We start from the raw sequence: 19,855 nt of genomic DNA on the forward strand, positions 1-19,855 counted from the left end.
TGAAGCCATTATTGGCTACTCTAGCTGGACTTTTACAAAAGGACAATTTAGAAGATAGTTCAGGAAAAATGATCAGAAAATAATCTTAGCTTGTGTGTATGAAAGTGGTACCAGTTTGTTTCTAGGGCTTAGGTTATTGCAACGATTTTAAATGTTACTAGAAATGTTACTAGAGTGAAATGCCACAAACAGAAAAAACGGTCCAATATTGGCCACTGAAAGGTAAGCTCTAACAAAGCATTGCTTTTTATCTGTTTTAAAGATGCAAGAATTAAAAATACAAAGTTGTTATACCTGAATCTATTTTTCAGCAGATGTACACATTCCTTCAAAAGAAAAACACATGAAAATTTGGCTTACAGGGTATCAGGAGTTTTGATTAAATATTGTACTGTATTGAATACATTTTCCACAGAGACTAAGTTACATTTCCTTTAATAAACCTGAAAGAAAAATGTGTGCATAAGCTAGCTACATGAACAATACCATTTCAGAAGCAGCACTTCTCAAAAAATACCTTAAAATCTTCAAGAACTTGCTCCACCTTCTCCTAATTTCACATTGATCTGCCCAGTCACCTAAGAACATTGAGCTATTCTGATCACCTAACCATCTTTCTTCTCCTTCAGAAAAGTAGAAATACAGAGATGGATTTGATCAGTCGAATTACAAATGGAAGATGAATGTAGATTTAAATTCCAAACAACAGGCACCTGATAATGGCTGCAAGAGCTGGGCCTCTTTAGCCTGGGGAAGAGAAGACTGAGGGGGGATCTTATCAATGTAGACATACTATAAGTACCYGAAGGGAGGGTGTCAAGGGGACGGGGACAAACTCTTTTCAGTTGTCCCATGTGACAGGACAAGAGGCAATGGGCACAAACTGAACCACAGGAAGTTCCGCCTCAATGTGAGGGGGAATTTCTTCCCTGTGAGAGTGACAGAGCCCTGGCACAGGTTGCCCAGAGAGGTTGTGGAGTCTCCTTCTCTGGAGATCTTCAAGGCCTGTCTAACAGGCTCTAGGTGACCCTGCTGAGTGGGGAGGTTGGACTAGATGATCTCCAGAGGTCCCTTCCAACCTTACTGATTTTATGATTCTACAATAACTCACATTAGGAAAGACTGCAGTGTTATTTACAATTATCCTTTTATTTTAATACATCAAGTGGATCCTTGGGAAAAGGAAAGTGCTGCTACCCTTTCCTGTCATACGAATTTTGTCTCTATTTTGGGAAAAGGGTCAGGTGATCTGTGAACAAATGCTGATGACAACACACACTGCCTGAGCTCTGGTCTCTCCCCTTCCAAGGTTGCCCAATTAATGAGCACATAATTATAGTCAATATAAAATGGATACTTAACTGCCCAGTTCTGATCTAGAATAACTAAGGAAAATATTTAACCTGCAAAATGACATTTTATTTAAATTCAACCACAGGCCCAATGTATTTATTCAGATTTTTATTTCTAAATGGCTAAGTGCAACCAAACTATAACACAGTTATGCTTACCTATCGATACTTTGAGCCTTTTCAGAATAGCAAAACTTTGATCTTCCAAAAATTCTGAATTTTGAGGTAGCCTTACATTATCAGGTCATCTCCAAAACACAGAACAGGAATATTTCAGATAACATTTAAATTTAAATGGACATAATAATGGGGGAAGAAGAAAGTGAGCCCTCTGGAACACCTCTGGACATTCCTATGCTTCCTCCTTGCTGCTTTTCCCCTCACTACATTCCCTTGAAGCACTGAGACTCCTCTGTTCCTGTGTTACTGCTATATACTATGATCATAATTCTCACCATCTTCCACTCCCACCAGATGCACGCTTAGAGCTTCCTCTCATTTTCCATACCTATATCACAATTTTTCTTGTGATACCTACATCTCTGGAAAATCCAAAGAGGCTATAAAAAGGGAAAAGGCAGTATGATTCTGTAGTGTCTCTGCAGAGCCAGGGAGCAACACGAAAATGAAATGGCTCAGAAACGTCTACAAATGGAAATGCCCAATCAAATGCTCCTACATACTAGAGCAGCATCACTTTCTTTGAAGTTGCTGCAAGTCATGGTGCATTATTTCCATTGGAACTCACTGTAAAGCAATGTTGTAAAGCAATTTTGTTCAGGAATGATATCCTGAAAAGAGATAGAAATGCCTATCCCAAGCAGGAGAAACAGTTTCAAAAAGAAAATGAGAATACTACCTTCTGTACAGAATTCCCATTTCCCAGTCTCCTAATCTTCTCCCAGCATGGACACCACTCTGCAGCACCAAGCCTTAGCAGATCCATCAAACTCAGTGGTCTCTGCCACTATAGAGCTTGTTGTTGCTTTAAGAGATGTATATATTTATATATCATATTTTTATATATTTATATATGAATACACACACATGTAGTACCACAAAGGTATGTATAAGTACAACCCAGTCCATGACTCAACATTTTATAGCAATAGAGCATAGGTCTGTTGCAAGATAAAGTATAAAATGTACAAAGAAAAAGTAGTCAAATAGCTACAGAAAAGTGGTGTCTGATAGAAGAGGCTCTTCTGTAAACAGGAAAATGCTTTCACATTTCCTATTTGGCACTTAGCTATCCCAAAGAGTGCTGGTAAGTTGCTAAAATTTTACTTAGTATAATAGAAGAGAAAATTCATGTGGTAGGATGTTACAGCATAAATTAGTATTCCCCACCAAATCTATGAACATGCGAACTGTCATGTACAATTACAGGGAGTGATGTGAGCCGATCCCAAATGACTTCCAAATGCTCTTATCATACTGAATCTATTTACTCAGTTATAATGAGCAGTGATGGATGTCTAGAATCTCCTTGATCTGTCCTAGCTGTCAGCATCTTTTACTAAAATCCTGCTGGAATCACAAGTGTAACACACATGTACAATACAAGCAGTTATAACTGATTCTCAAATAAACTGATATGCTTGTTTTTTTGGGAAATATCTGAGAAACACTGAAGACTAACAATAATTTTATGAACTTTCATTTTAATAGTTTTTACCTTTTTTGAATGACATTATTAAAAAATAGATATATGTAGATCATTTCCCAACTTAACTGAATCAAGTGAGAGGAAAACCATCAGCAGCTGTAAGTTAGAAAATCTGAAGATCAAACATAAGCACTTTTGTCAAATACATTCAACATTAACATTAGCAGGATCATATTTTCTATTTGGAAAGCCAAATCTCAACTAGACTGCTTCCCTCTGATAACAAATGGATACAAATCTTTAAGGAAGTATTCTTTCCTTACTGCTCCCTAAGCCATGAACAGTAAGTATCTGATCCAAGTTGCTTTCCACATCAGATATGAGAGAGGCTGATAGCCAGAGTTCCATTCAACCTCTCTTTCTGAGGAATAAGAGAAGACAAGCAGAGATGTCAAACTGAAAGTAAGACTAGACTAGACAAACTAGAACTCTGAGGTATGTTGTCCATGTGTCAAAACTCACACTCCTCCTCCAAATTGCAATGGTTCTCAATATAGGAAAAATACTCCTAGATATGCTTCTCAGTGACATCCTTTAAAAGGGCAGAATAAGCTAAAACATGTTTCTTAAACTCTCCATTTGGAGCAGAGATACAAGCAGTATGTTGGAGAGAAAGATGTGATGTGGTCATCACATCTTAAAGAAATTTTCCTTTTTGAATGATGTGTCATATGTCCACCTACAATACTTCAAGACACTTCAAGAAACAACCATCCTCTGAAACAGGCCTTAAAATATTTTACGAGAACCTTACTCTCAGTACAGCTCAACTGCATTCAGGCTCATTCCAAAATGTTTCAGTAAACACATAGGAATGAATACAGTTCCAGGTTTTAAGTCTAGAAATGACAGTTGCTGACAAATCTGTAAGAGAAGCAGCACATACTGGGCAAACCTCTGTACAATGACTCAAAACACCCCCAAGTTAACCACCTCAAAATGCGTTTCAAGAAAACTTGTTGCCTACTGGGACCAGCAGTAATGAAGGAAGTTGCTTCTCTAATGCAGAAAGATCACGTATCATCTGAAACGCTTAGTTCTGTGATTATAAAAAGGAGTTCTGACTTTCGAAGTATTAGGAGATCCGCTTTTAAAAGCATGAGCCCCAGAAAAGAAAAATTGCTTCACTCAAATGAAGTTTGGACACATTTGGATGAGAATAATCATTTGTGTCCTAGGATATACTCTACAAGGAAAACATTCATTCTGCTGCTAGAATCACATCTCATCCTATCTCCCTCACAGAAGAAACAGTGACCAGGAATGCCGTTATTGCATAAATAACTGGCCAGATGCTCAAAAAGACAACTCATGGGCAAATATAAGCATATATTTTATTTCTTACTGAATAAGGAGAAAGAACAGAAAGGTGTGACAATTTGACACAGCTGTGAGAATCCTGAAGCACTTGCAAAGGATAGGCCAACGTATATCAGTATTTGCCAGTTTTGACACAAAGGCAAAGCAAATACTCCAGAATCAATGCTGACCTCACTATTCTTTCTAAAAGGAAGCCTCAGTATGAGCATTCTTGGAAACAACTGCGGCACTCAAAGATCTGCAGACTCAGAACACGAACAAGCCACACACCCTCTCAAGAAAGCTAACATGGGTTGGCTGCAGGGATTCACACCACCAGCAAGACACAAATAAATCTGCTGGCATCATTACTGACAGTTCCTGGGTTAGTGAAAATACAATGATGATGATGATGGGAAGGGGGGGGAGGCTAGGGTGATACTGTAATAAACCACTGATTATCACAGCTCATATTAATACATCAATAATGTATTGTTACGTATATAGTAATGTATAATAACAATAATAATAAATGGCTCTAAAGACTCAAGGATCACATATCAGAGTACTGAATTGTTCAAGTCTTAAAACGCAACAGCACTTGAAACATGCTATGAAAATACAAGAGGTCAAATACATGTACAGTGATGAGGCAATATTATTTGGCTTCTGCAGAACCCACAAAGATCAGGATACTCAGTATTAACTGCAGTCTAATCTGGATCAGAAGAAATTATTGGGTAAATACCAGCTCAGTATGATACAGTGAAATGAAATCCTGACAGTTTCCTTAGGTCAGCTGAATCAACACAGAGAAGGAATTAATCTTTTATCCTCCCTCAAGCACTAAAGGAAAATAAAACCACTTAATATTAAAGGCTGAAGACAACAGTGAAATATAAGTAACAATGTGGTATTCCTATTAAGCACTGGATTTGCTAGGCAAATTTTCATTTTATGACGGTGTTGACTTTACCGAAAAAGTCAAAACTTGTGAACATGATCAAAGTAAGAAAAAAAAAAAACAAGTTGTGGCACCGACTCTTTCAAACATGCCTGTCTGGTCACTTGTAATTATGCTAACATGCATCTGTTTGTCTATTGCATAGCTTGTTTCTTTTCTCCTCACAACGGGGCTTAGTTAGGAAGGAGGGGGAAGACACCGTGGCCTATCTTTCTCTGAGTTTCAAATCCTAAAAGTGAAACCTGAATGCATACAGCAACTACCTTACCTTCTGGACGGTACTGAGCAACAATAGTTACTGCTTGGCCTGCATTCTTCAAGGCTGCYGCTGCTTGTTCATGGGTTGCTGCTTTGAGGTCTACTCCATTTACCTATGAATAATACAAAAAACTCTTTCTCAAAACAATTGTATGTTTATCATTATGGAATATAGAGTCACATGATCAAAAATTAACTGGATGCAAACTAGTTCCCATGCTATAAAAGATTTTCCTATTTCCAACATTACAACCCAGTTAACACAAGCAAGAATTACTGATTTTTATTGAAGTTCAAAGTCACAGAAACCCATATGTTAAGAAATACTGTAGCAGGCCTATCATATAACCTCATGAATTTGTGCTCGCTACACTTAATCATCTTCTTGCTTAAGACCTTCTTCACTCTTTAAGGACACACAGAGAAAATATTCTGTGGTCATCATCTCACCTTTCTTCAACAGACACTTAAGGACTTCCCCAGCCAAAGCTTAGCTATAGACCACTACAATCAAAAGCCAGGGATGAACCTCATCTTCCATGAAACTGTCTGGCATTGTTTTCAATGCATGAGATATAAAAATGGCAGAAATAAACTGTCTGAAGCAGAAATTTGTGTCACACTGCAGCAATTGCATTTTTCACAGTTGTTACAACCCTGCTCAAATACAGATAAACTTCAGTAACAGTATTTTAACAACAGCAGAGCTAAATTTTTTTCCACCCTCTTAAATAACCACCAATTCACATTTTAAATGCCTAAGAAATTATTCTTCATAAACAAAGTCATTTTAAGAAAAAACATATAAAATCTTTATGACCTTCAGTATTAGCAAATTGAACAGGCTCTCAGTCATGTCCGAGATGGGTCTTACTATGCCTATCAGAAAGTTCCACAGATACTCCAGAAAGCAAAGCATCAGCTTTCAGACACTAYTGCCAAATGTCTTCATCTTGTTAAAAGGCTTGTTTCCAAAGGCTGCAGTCTTTCAATCTGGACATATATATGCTGGTTACCAGACTAAGAGAAGTTAACAGCCGATAACCTTAAGTCTGAACAAAGATCACTGAGGTAGGAAAGTGCTACCTTTCATCAGGTTACAGATGAGAAACCGAGGCAAACAAAAACTTCAATGATATTTTGAAATATATAGATTATCCTTTCATTGTTTCAAATTTAGCATAGCTAATGACATTCTTCTGCATATGATCCATATTAATGCATATTCAGGAAGAAGAAGATTTAAATAAATCAATGAATACTAAAGCAGCAAGAAATCCTACTGAAATTATTCGATCTCCTTTTCTAAGCTCTCCACTYAGGTCAGCAGGCCCTCCTGCAAGGATGAAAGAGATGAAAATTCCCTCTCCATCTTCTCCTCCAACAATGTTGAAACCAAGACCTGTTGATCCTCGATGCAAAACAACTTTTCTAGGCTCCCTAAAGGAAAGAAAAAAGGGTCTTGGTCAGTAGTCACAAATAAAAAGAGAATAAACAATTTAAGAGCCTTAATATAGCCTGGTCTTACTCTTCCAGGCCCTGCTCATTGCTTTTCTCCCCACTAAAATGTGTAGTCTATGAGTAAAGGAAAGAGCAGTAACACCAGTTATGGCACAACAGAGAAAGTATGGTATTGTGACCGCTGCACACTTGTGGAAAATCCCAGACCTACATTTTTTCCCATAACATCATAAAAAGTTTGATCTACATGTCTTTGTATCACAATTTCTTCCCATTAGAAAAGTCCATTTCTAGTGAAGAAAAACAAAACAAAACAAACCACCAAAAAAATTTTAACCTGCCAATGGAAAAAAAGCACGGATGTTTTCAGAAACCAATGAACAATTTCTAATATTAAAGTACAGCAACTGTGTACTGCATTTAAAAAGCACTAGAGAGCACTAAARAACAATTAACAAACATTCTTAAGTATTTGGAAATGTTAATTATTAATTTTTAGGATAAACTAAGGTGAAATTTAGGGAAAAAAACCCAAAACCCAGAACTTCAGCTTGCTCTTTAAAATCACTCTAGTTTTGCCTTATCTTGTCAACCAGCTCAGCATCAAATTCCCAAATTTCACTTTCATCAACCATCGGATTGATCTTTTCAAAGTATGGTTTTATTACAAATACATGGCTTAGTGAAAATATAGGTATACTGCTCTGGCTTACATTAACACATTAAAAAATTTCTCAGAGAATATATGATATTTCAAACTTTTTTGGAAGAAGGGCAAGTAATTTCAGGAAAAAAACCCTGAAGCTTCTCTAGGTAGTCTGAGATTTCAGAAGAAATCTAGAAGGCTTTTCTTACAGTAATATTAAAAGAAAGATATAAACTCATATAAGCTCAATAATGCTATCAGCAGAACAGAGTCACCTTGGCTAACATGTCTGCCTAACTCCAAGCGTAAAATAACTACAAACGACATATCCAAGGTTTTCTCATCTTCCAATACATTAAAAATAATTCTCCAATTTATTATGCCATGTACGTTTCAAGCCTGGGCAGACCCTGCCTCAGAAACTGAGCAATGTTTTCCGTATCAGATGACAATATGACACAGAATTTAGTAACAACATTCTGAAAATGCAGCTTAACATCTCTAAACTTACAGGAGGGTAATAAAATTAGAAAAGCTTCACTTTATCAGTGATGGTGAACAAAAGATTAATACAATCTCCCATGGAATCAGTGAAGGAATGGTCTGTTCATAAAAAAGGATTAAGAGCTTCCTAGCCTTTCTGGATTTACTAAGTCATCAAAACAAATCCTTTCCTTTAACAAAAAAGATCTCTTGCTTTAAAACGAGTAGTAATCACTGATCCATGAAAAATTCTAAACCCAAATGCCTCACTTCTGGCCTGAACTACAAACTGCTTAAGCTATGCCCTCCTGAACTCAGCTAGGAGCAATCGGGAATGATCCCACAATCAGCACTGTTGATAAATTGATAAACAGCACTGAAACCACCTCAGTCAGCTCATGAAGCACTTTGGCAGGGYGCTCTGATTTTACTCCTATTCTTGGACTCATGTGTGTTAAAACAGTCTTTCTCCTTATAACCATATTTATAAGTGTTAGATTTATATTTATTTCTTCTTTAGTATTTTGCCTACAAACACATATCGTGAGCTTTCCTGGTTAACTAATGTAACAGGTAGTTCTGCTTGTTCATTACCTGGTAATCTCATCGTCTCCAAGCATTCCCTTGGGAACTGGTGAATAGCGTCCTGGCGATGCTGGGGGCAGGGACTGTCCCAGGTAAGCAGGTGGAGTGATATGGTTGTCCACTGGCTGAGAATAGGCTTCAAAGAAGGGAGAGGAAAAATAAGCAGTAAGACAATTAATGAAAAAGATCTTGAACTTAAAATCGTATCAGATGGAGCTATCTGCTCTACAGATRGAACATAAAAATTTAAATGACAGAATAAAAACACCATACTTCTAAGATACTGTATCACATTACACATTCACCAGTCTCCTCACACTTTGAATCAGGAAGCAAGTTTTGAAGTTTGACTGTCTTGTACAGAACTTCTCTTTTTGAAATAACAGACATCTACGCATAAGGACAGTAACTGGAAAGTTGATCTGCTTTTAAATTATCTTTAACTTAACTGAATTCAGTTAAGAATTTTGTTTTCTTGAAAGTGCTACGTTACAGCAACAGTTAAAAAAAAAAAAAGTGACATTCCAGAGTTACACTTCTTCCAAACTGACAAGATGCCTACCTCTTTCTTTGCAGTGTTTTGGTGCAGAGCACCCTAGCATTTCTACAGTACCTCCAGGTCATTCTGACTATGAGGCCTGAAGAGGGAGGGATGTAGCACATCTCAGACACTGAGCAAAGCAATCCTTCCTTAGGGAGAAGTACAGGTGCTAGGAGTTGCATTCAGCCAACAACACACATCAAAAAACAAAGAAGAAATTATTCCATCTCCTATGCTTTGAGATAAGAAGTATCAGTTTACTAGGAGAAAGGAATAAACAAACCAGTGCAAACTGTACTTTGAGGCTCAGTAGACTTATTCCCAGGTTTACAGACTTGTGCATGAAGTACATGTCTTTTAGGTGAACCACAACAGATGCAGCAGAACAGTTTAGCAACTTAAACACTTCTGTAGAAAGAAAGCATACTAAAATTCCAGGAAAATACAMCCTTAAGTAGTTAAGAAGCTGCATTATATTTCTGTATTGGACACACCCAGTTTTTGCATCCTGTTGACTAGTCCACATCAGCATTAGCTATATCCTTTAATAAGGTTTTACATATGCTAAGCGCTTCGCAATGTCAGGTCCTTTTCCAAAATTAGTATTCTTTAATACTATGGAAGCTAATATGCAAGAAACCGTTTTGGATGAGCAGAAAACAACAACCATAAGATTAACTTGCTAATTTACATCACATCTGAAATGGTACATGAGAAAAGACAAGCTCTTAAGGAGAATTTCCATTTCCAAATCCAACCCCCTTGACATTATACAATTCCACAATTCTACACAGAAAGATGATGAAGACTTCGCTATTATCGGCAAAAGTGAAGACACCAATCTTGAGTATAGTCTCTAAAGTAGGAAATAAACCAAGAATCTTATTGCAATTTACTGTTATGACATGCTCTTCTCTTCCCATATTTAAGCTGTTTAAGCAAAAAAGAATTTGTGTCTCCAGTCAGAAAACTGATTATTAGCTCCTCTGTAGTATTCTAATTCTTAATGCACTGCAAAAATACCGTATCAACGCACACACAGACAGAGGACAAATAACGTAATAATTCAATATGGACTAGCAGTTAAAATTTATCATTAACTGCCTTCAGTTACTAATATCTGTATAGAAAACAAGTCCTGTTTATCCCTCAAAAACACGTAAATGCTTTTCCGAGTCTGATATTCTATAATATGCACTGTACAGTTATAAGTCCTAGATCTTCTTAGTAGTAGCTCAGCTGAGTAACTTTTAAAACATTTAGGCCAATAAGTTACTTGACACTTATTCCTAGACTGATTTTTAATGACCAACATTTATAGACAGATTACTGAAATGATTTATACTCCCTACTGATGACTTACTGCAGAAGACTAATAGTTATTATCAACCACACAGCTCTCAGTGTCTCTAGATAGCTGGATGACATCAATTCACAGGTCTGTCCACGTACAGTATTACTACTCTTCCATAGGTAACACAGCTTTTGTGGAACTTCCATGCTTCCTATAACGGAAGATTTCATTTTTTTCAGTCTACCAGAGACTGAATGCCACAGAGGAGAACAGGACTCAAGTGGCAGTGTGGCCAGAAATAACAATCTTTCATTAACCGTGTTATGCATGAGTCAGGAAATAGAGATTCCGGTAAAGCAACAGTGTAAGCTAGCAATCCACACTCCAGGAGCTAAAAGAAATCCTCCTGAGATGACTACTAGATCAGGCCTAGCAATCAACTATTCCAGCTTGTCAGGAGCTAGGTCAAGCTTTTATCACCCACACATAGTACAGTCTTAAAAGTGTAGCACAGTCTTTAGAGCTACAGCACACAACCACGAGCCACATTTTTCACCTGCACTGCAATTTGAACTGTGTCTGCTGAATGTTCATATGTCAGACAGCTCCAACTCTGCTTTAATAATGTCTTCAATACTAATTTCCCCAAAGGCAGACAAAAGCTTTCATCAGCTGTGATAAACAGCAAATGACTGAAGTCAATTTTCAGCTTCAGGTACATACAATGAAATACAGTGGCAGGACCTGTAAGCTTCTTGATAACCACTGCCATAAATCAGAATCTCAGCAACTTCTTGATCAAATGTCCTTGGATTTGAGGCCACTAACCTCACTGAAGTGTTACATTTCAAATGATTGAGTACCTACACAGATGCTAATTTACATGGGGCCATCTTTTGCATGATCAGAACACCTGACAAAGCTGTACTCTTGTATGGCTGGTGTTTTTACTATAGGAGTTGTAGCAGAAAAATGAATTTACAGCAAGCCTAGCTATTGGAATTTGTGGATATGGTGCTCAAGAAGTTGCCTTCAACACTCTTAACACTTCCTTTTAAATACAGAGCTCACCCATAAACAAGGAAAGTGAGGCAGTCCTACAAGTAAATTTAGACCAACTCTGGTAGAAAGTATAAGAAAATAAAACTCTGAATTTGATGTTTCATGGAATCATGAGTGAGCTATCATGTTCACACAAACTAGGATCACATGCAATCTGCAACACATTCCACAGAGCAGTCAGTAGATTCCTGACAGTTACTGTGCACTCTGCCTGTTAGATGCTTGGGGTTTTTTTTGTTTAAGGGCAGTAAGGGCAGTAAGGGTAGTAAGTAGTCTAGGTATATACTGAGACAACATACAGGGTTTTTCATCTCAGCAGTGTTCGTAAGCGGCATGTCTAGAGGCAGCTTCTGTGCATGTTTAGGCAATAGCAAAAGAATAATAGGTACTACCCCTTCAGGAGAAGGCCTGAATTCTTAAGAACCTGGATCAGAAAGGAATTTAAAGGACAAAAACATGAAGAAAGTTTGGCAATACCTACAGCTCTTCTGAAATACATAAAGAAGAAAGATCTGAAGGCTAAAACTTGTCCTGAGTGAACCATAACCAGAAAAAAAAAGAAAAAAAAGAGCACTCAAAAGTAGAGCGCATCACTCCATGCACTTTGTCAAAGACCACCAAAGGACAAAAGGCAGAATAACTTCTAGAAGCCAGGAAGTGTCCCTTGTATGATCTTCTGAAAGAACCTAAACAGTTTAAGATAAAGGTCTCAAGTAGAAGCTGGTAGCAGTTGAGTGGCATGACACTCRGGAGTTCGTCTTTTAATTTCTCAATGAAAAAAAAAACCCACTTTATAAAAGGAGAAGATGGTAGRCTGCACAAAATCACAGAATGGGTAAGGCTGGAAGGGACCTCTGGAGATCATCTAGCCCAACCCCTCTGCTCAAGCAGGGTCACCTACAGCACGTTAAACAGGGTTGCATCCAGGCAGGCTTCGATTATCTCCAGAGAGGAAGACTCCACAACCTCTCTGGGCAACCTGTTCCAGGGCTCYGTCACTCTCACAGGGAAGARATTCCCCCTCACATTCAGGCAGAACTTCCTGTGGTTCAATTTCTGCCCATTGCCTCTTGTCCTGTCGCATGGGACAACTGAGAAGAGTTTGTCCCCGTCCCCTTGATGCCCTCCCTTCAGGTACTGATAGACATTGATAAGATCCCCCCTCAGTCTTCTCTTCTCCAGGCTGAAGAGGCACAGCTCTTGCAGTCAATTCTCATAAGACTCATGTCATTAAGGGGAGGGGTTGAACTCTTTTCAGTAGTGCTGTGAGACAGGACTGGTCTTGTTATTATCTTGTTATTATCAAGAAACATTAAGATAAGATTAAATAAATAGTCCAAAAGTAGGTATTTTAAAATTCTTTCTATTCCTCAGTAAGGAAAAAGTTTCCTGAAACCTACTTCTTTCAAATCTCTGGTTATAGAGAAAAATGCCCTACAACGAATAAATTAAACGAGAAAAAAAAAAAAGAGGTCAGTTAGAATAATGAGGAAAGGGAAGCCTCTTTTCCAATGAAACAATAAAACATATTTAAAACATTCTATCCAATTTATTATTGGCATTTTAAGAGTGAATCTTTTTGATGTTTTAAGCATTTAATGTAGCACTAGAATTTGTATCAGCAAACAGCAATTCTTCAGTTGAGATGAGTTGCTTCTGCAGTTGTTGTTACAATTGCTTCTCCTTCCATTCAGAAGACTTGAGAAAAATCCTTTCAACATCTAAGCTGCAAGTTTACAGGACAGTGTTTTAACCAGTCAGTAGTCATTTACCTCTAAGACTGCATTTCAGGATGTGACAGTTCAGATCTGCCAAATGGCACCAAAATCTCTAGCAGCTTCCCAAGCTAAGCCACCAGAGCCCTTAGTCCCACCACTGCACGTCAAGAGTACAGATCTGAACGCTTAGTCCCAGCATACAGTACACACTCTCAAAAAGACCAGCCTGCCCAGGGCTTTATGTGGTCAGGTCTTGGAGAAATACAGTTCTCTTTCTCATTTCTTTCTCCAAATACAAATGGTAATACCTCTCTTGAAGAAACAGGAGAAGGAATATATAAAGTTTAAATTTTCTTTAAGTTTTCTCAACTCTGAACATTGTGTTGRAATGCTTAACTTCAAAAACATATTCCTCTAAGTTCTATCTTTATCCTTGCAACAATTTTCAATGTAACRTTCACTGTTCTTGACATAATTGTTGGAAACTGGCAGGGAAAAATTGCAACAAAATTTCAAGTAAGTTAATACAGAATTTAGCAATAAATTTCCAGGGAGATACTACAGGACAAGAGCCTCCTCTCCTCTCAGTATAGCTCATGCAAGTATTTGTGCATCTCATGAAAAAGTAGAAAAGCAGAAAAAAGTCAGATCATCATTGACTTCTACTTAAAACAGCATCCTCTCCTTTCCTCAGTTCACAGGACGCTGAGGATCTATCTACAGTGTTATCTTTGTTGCTCTTCACAACAGTCATGAGAATTCAGCATTTGCTCTCCTCATGCTCATCTGCAACTGATCAGAAATATCAAGTCACTAGAACTAGGGTGCAGTCACAAACAGAATGACAGTTCCACTGCTCCCGGCTTTTCAGCATACCAGCTCTAGGATGTTGTTCTAGTTTAGGACTACAATTTTTCTCCTTAAATCAGCTTTCTCATACTAATACCAGATTTTCAAATTTGTTGGCTATAATTTTTAAAAGCTTGAAAAGTTAATATTAAGATAGCATATGTTAAAGCTTTAAATGGAAATAAATATGTAGAAGAGCCATCTCAAAGACAAGCTGAACTTACAGTTTGTGATGTCTGGTGGGGCATAACTGTCATTCATGAACACGCTGGTGGGCTTTGCAACTTTCAGATAAACAAAGTCAGAGGTGTTTTTTAAGGCAGTCACTGCTTCTTCATGAGTAACTTCTTCTAAGCAAACACTGTTCACCTAAACACAAAAAAATAAACAAGTTCTCAATGTAAAAGCGCCAGTTTACACAGGATGCTCACTGGAGCTTTCTACCATTAAGAGTCCGCATTATGACTCACAGACAGAATTGGTCCAGTTGTATCAAAGATGCTTTGTAATGCTGCAACAAGTCTTTCCTCAAAAGGCTACATAAACAATTGGCTAACACAGCAAGGAATACAAATGCGATTTTCTGATAGAATTTAGGGAAGCTGAAAGCAACGTTACCTTCTTGCACAGAAAATTCAACTTTGAAGTATCAAAAACCAAACTGTTGAAGGGTACTACAAAAAACAGAAATCCAATCCAAACAGCAGTTTCACTATAGGCTGGTTAGCTACAGCAGTGCATGGAGTTTCTCTCCATTCTGGGATTATTATTTTATTTAAGGAAGAGAAGAGAAAGAAGAGAAAAATAACCCCATTAATGCTGGTTTATATTTCAGGCACTTAGACTCCAAAAACTAACAGCAGGCACCAGTAATGGAATATGTTGATTATTACAGGTTTCACATGAAGCACTGTGCCGAAGTACGTATTTCAGACTTCCTGAAATGACTGTGCAGACTATAGCAGAGATTTAATTTTATCATCGATTTTCTGGAAGAACAGTATTTTACTGATTTCTAAGAAATACTACAATACATTCCACTAACTCCACCGATACACAGCTTAACTACAACATGGTTCACATTCTTAGGAGACCTAAAAGTGAATGCTCATAAAACAAACTGTGACTTTCTTACAGCTAAAAGTTTGTCTCCAATCTGAAGCTTGCCATCTTTATGAGCCGCTCCTCCTTCTATGATTTTGGTTACATAGATGCTGTTGTCTCCAGGTATATGCTGATTTCCTACGCCACCAGCAATACTGAAACCAAGACCTGCGTGAAAATGAAGCAAGTACTCAAGAAACCTTCTAGCTTGGATTAGATTTTAATACTTACAGAAAGAACAATGCTACCTTTATCAAATATATACACACATATATATACACACAGACACAACTGATTTATATATACGCACATATCTACATACACACACGCACACAGTGTGAGCGAGTGTGTGTGTAGGTATACGTAAAGGATGTAGCTGAAGAAACACTGGATGCTTTGAAGTGATCTTCTCGATTTCCCAGAATGTTCTAGACAAGCAGTCACATTCACAGACGTTCTGAAAATAAACTGAATGATTTACTTCATGGCTTGTGAAATGCATACACAGTGCTGTTAAAGCCGCATTATTCATGTTGGAACTATCTTCCACCATTTCCACTTATAAAAGCTCAAGAATACCTTTCCTAAATGTTTTAAATCTCCCAAAGATTTTTCTAGGCAATTCATCTGAAATCATGTAGTCACTTAAAAATTACTGAATATATAACATAGATAATTTAGCTACTCATTTTCATTATTTGAAAGAAAAATATGCATTCTACAAGAACAGTTTTTGACACGTGCATGAGAATTCAGAGCTATTTAAGGTGCCACTGTCTTCATATGCACTACTCTGCATTTCATAGAGCTTCATATGCAAGTTATTGTTTTATTTTGACAAATAAATGCCAAAAATCAGCTCCATCCTCTTGTGAAACAGAAGCTTTATACTCCTTACATACCTTTAGGGCCTTTTACAAGTTTTATCTCCATTATTTTTTCTGTGACTGGCTTTCTTCTTTTGACATACAACCGTACAATTGATCCTGCTTCTTTCAGTGCTTCAACTGCTTTGCTGTGTGTCACATCACGAACATCCACCTCATTTACTCGTAGAATACAATCGTTAACCCTAGGGACAGCAATGTTCACATTCAGCTACTGTTTCGTAGCACACTGGACATATTAGAAGTCAAATACCATTAATATAAAATACACTAACAAACACCATAATCCAGTAAGATGCATAGATATTTCTTTGAAACTGTATGGTTTGAAAAGAATGCTTTAAAACTAATTAGTGCAGTTGTTAGTGCTTAAAAGTAACCAGAAAATATTTAAATTTACCATTTTGTCCACAATTGAAGAGGACAGTACGTATGTTTCAACTTAGAGTACTTTGAGCTTTGTACAAGCTACCTTTTGTTCAGAGGTGCAAGAAATAAGAAGTTTAATTCAGGAACTACGAGGTATACAATGAGAACACATTGGTTCTAAACCAAGACATTAACAAATGATAATCCTGTGTTGGTTTACTGCATTTCACAAGTTGCTTACATCAGTGCTGGCTTTCTACTCCATACAACGGGTTGCTGTACTAAAGTTGCAAATATCACTTTACCATCTCATAATATGCCAACATTTCATCACTAGGCATTATAAAGGAGGTATCATCCCACAATTAAATAAGAAGAAAGGATAATGGCAAAGGTAAACTACTGATTAGAACAAAAATTAAATCTTTCAAAGATATGCTATATCTTTGAAAACTTAAGATACAAAACGATGTTATTAGGCACAAGAAGGCTGTTATTAAGCACAAATAATCTACTGATTAGATAATCTACCCATAGATAACCAAGAGTTACTACCCCATACATTCAGCTTTTCCCTTATTGATAATCACTTATAGCAGAAATTTTTCCACTTTGAAATATATCATTGAAATTAACAAGATCTGGCAATATAAAAGGATTTAAAGACGATATGACTTTTATTTTAGATGCGCGCTAAACTGATCCAATCTGATCAAATCGCATTTACAYGCCCAGTTTGACTACTATATTTGGGCAGGAACCATATAAACTACACCAGAGAAATACATTAAACTAAAACTCAATCCTGAAACATGCATCAATAATTGAAATAAAAAGATAAAGATTTGAGGTGCTTTTACAGAAAGTAAAAAAACAAGAACAGTAACTACTCCAAAAAGGGAAACAAATTACAAAGGCAATCTTAAATGAAGAAAAAATATATTGATATTTCCTGTCTTTGGTTCCTTCCTGCACTAGCCTTTCAGGAAGTATTATAAGACACAAATCAGTGAAGGAATATTAGGCATTAGGGTCAATGTCATTTTAGGCAGGTAAATCCAAAATCTAATTTCTAAATATAACCATAAGATGCTTCCTAATGCTGTATATATCTACAACTGCCTAATTTTCAGCTAGCCTCCAATCAGTGTTAACCTCCATAGTACTTAAATATTGACAAGATTCAGCAGCCAATGTTCTCCTTCCCTCCACTCACCGCCAGGACCCAATCTGAGCAAGTCTCAAACATGACCCCCAGCTCAGGTTACTTACAAGGCAGAGGTGATGCTATACACAAGGTATCATGCTATTCAGTGAGCKCAGTGATGTAGGTGAATCAAAATTAACTCTTTTGGATCCTCTATCTGCTACTTGCCAGAAGTCCTAACCAGAGAGCTGAAGTGTATCTTTCCACTGCATTCTTTCTAATCTCCTCTGCTAAGACTCATCTCAATTCATGCAGTATTTAAATTTATGCTGTGACAGCAGAAGACAAACTTATTCAGTGATTACATTAATATTAATTCACTTAAGCATTAACTAGGAGAAGTCTTGAACTTTTAAGTGGGGGTAGAAGGACTGGCACAACAGAAAAGAGGGACAGAGGGAAGACAGAAACACAGTGGATTCTATCCAGCATTGCTTGCTGCTATTAATGGCTCATCCACCCATTTTTGTTTGGCAGCTCATCATTTTATTGCATTCAACAACCTCTGCACAATTTATAACTTGAGACAGGAAATATCAACTACCTAAAAAAAAAAAGAGATACATTAAAATATAATGTGAACTTGGATTCAATACAGTTTGAAAACAAAGTGCATGTGGGAAAGGTAGTAGGGTGGAAAGTTACCCTGAACTGCTAGAAGAAAGTAATTTAAAGATGTTGAAAAACCCACTATGAGATCCCTTTGGGACTTAGTAGTTTCAGCAGAATAGTAAGATTCAAACGTACATTTGCAATACCAGAGGCATGGGGAGTGGGATCAAACACATCCATGTACCATATAAGTGATACTTAAACTGTCCAAATTACTTTCTTGAGAAAGGTATGATGGTAAACATCAAAAGTTTACCAAATTAAGGATAACAGAATATTTGGCAAAATCAATTTATACCAGACAGCAGAGAAARTCATTTACTTAAGATCACTTAACTGTAGATTTCTTGGACGAAAAAAATTCAGTCCACTTAAATATTTTCAGTATTTACAAAATATTTAATAAAAAGGTTTATTCAAAGCGTTTTGTGATAGCATAAACTGAGAACAACTGAAAACGTTTATTCTGTTGTTTGAAAAGAACATTTAGCAACACAACACAAAAAACTGTCATACCGTAATCTTCCATCCTGTGCAGCTGCACCTCCAGCTATAATTTTTGTAATGAAAATACTTGAATCATCCCCAATATGTGGGTTGTCCGTTCCACCTGCAATGCTAAAGCCAAGTCCTGAATTCCCCTAAAGTAAGAGATAAAAAAAAATAATAATTTTTTTCTTTTTATGAGGGGAAAATAATAAGATTTTTCCAGTAAGGTTAAAATATCTATTTGATTCAATATAATACCAAATTTACATAATGTTTAACTTATAAAAAACATTACTAAAATACATTTGACATTGTATGCATACTCTAYATAACCATATTTAATGAAATCATATGAAATACATACTTGCTTCCACAGAAGCAAGTGGGAGGTCAAAGTCACACTGTGGCACTGTAAAAGCTACAGTTGCGACCAGTGCTGCTTTCTCATTGAGCTGAGCTGACAAACTAGACAAGATTTCCCTCTCCAGTGAGAGTTCTTTGAGATTATTCCCATGAATATTTGCTCCTCACTAAGTTATTAGTGACCAATTATTCCCCCCCCCTTAACTTGCCCAAATAACTTATGTCACAGATGTAGTATGTCCTATTACAGAGTCAGACTGAGACCTTCTGCTGGAAGGTTGCCCATCCCTATGGCCAACTGTGAGGCCTCTTCCCCCTCTCAATACAACCAGAACTATCCCCGTATCCTAGTGCAACTGTAATTTCTTTTTGGTTATAGTGCCCTTCAAGGAAAGAAAACTGTAGTAGACCTTTATATTGTAAACCTAACAAAGCAACGCACATGACAGTGTCACTTCTAATCTCAATCTCTATACAAAATAGAACTTATTTGTATAAATAAAAGCCTTGTTATAGATTGTAATTTAATCACAATTTGTATTATCCTTGAGAATTCTAGATAATAAAGCTAAATACAGTAGTCTCACAGTTGGTGAGCCTCCCGTCAATTTTACTATCAATGGTCAAAGACATTAATAAAAGC

The 19,855-nt window shown here is 37.0% G+C and overlaps 1 protein-coding gene across 1 annotated transcript in view; it reads right to left on the reverse strand.

The window, feature by feature from the left end:
* The window catches only part of DLG1 (discs large MAGUK scaffold protein 1), a 185,211-nt gene that overhangs the window by 37,763 nt on the left and 127,593 nt on the right, over positions 1-19,855 (reverse strand). Inside the window, exons 10-16 of the mRNA XM_085298703.1 lie at positions 18,877-19,001; positions 16,188-16,357; positions 15,317-15,453; positions 14,406-14,550; positions 8,727-8,853; positions 6,826-6,982; positions 5,553-5,655 (exon numbers count right to left, since the gene is read on the reverse strand). Of these exons, the coding sequence (XP_085154829.1) occupies positions 5,553-5,655; positions 6,826-6,982; positions 8,727-8,853; positions 14,406-14,550; positions 15,317-15,453; positions 16,188-16,357; positions 18,877-19,001 (964 nt within the window). The remainder of the gene's footprint in view (positions 1-5,552; positions 5,656-6,825; positions 6,983-8,726; positions 8,854-14,405; positions 14,551-15,316; positions 15,454-16,187; positions 16,358-18,876; positions 19,002-19,855) is intronic.

This window comes from Rhea americana, unplaced genomic scaffold, assembly GCF_003343005.1.
Source record: "Rhea americana isolate MKP2758 unplaced genomic scaffold, rheAme1 scaffold_14, whole genome shotgun sequence".
Lineage (NCBI taxonomy): Eukaryota > Metazoa > Chordata > Aves > Rheiformes > Rheidae > Rhea > Rhea americana.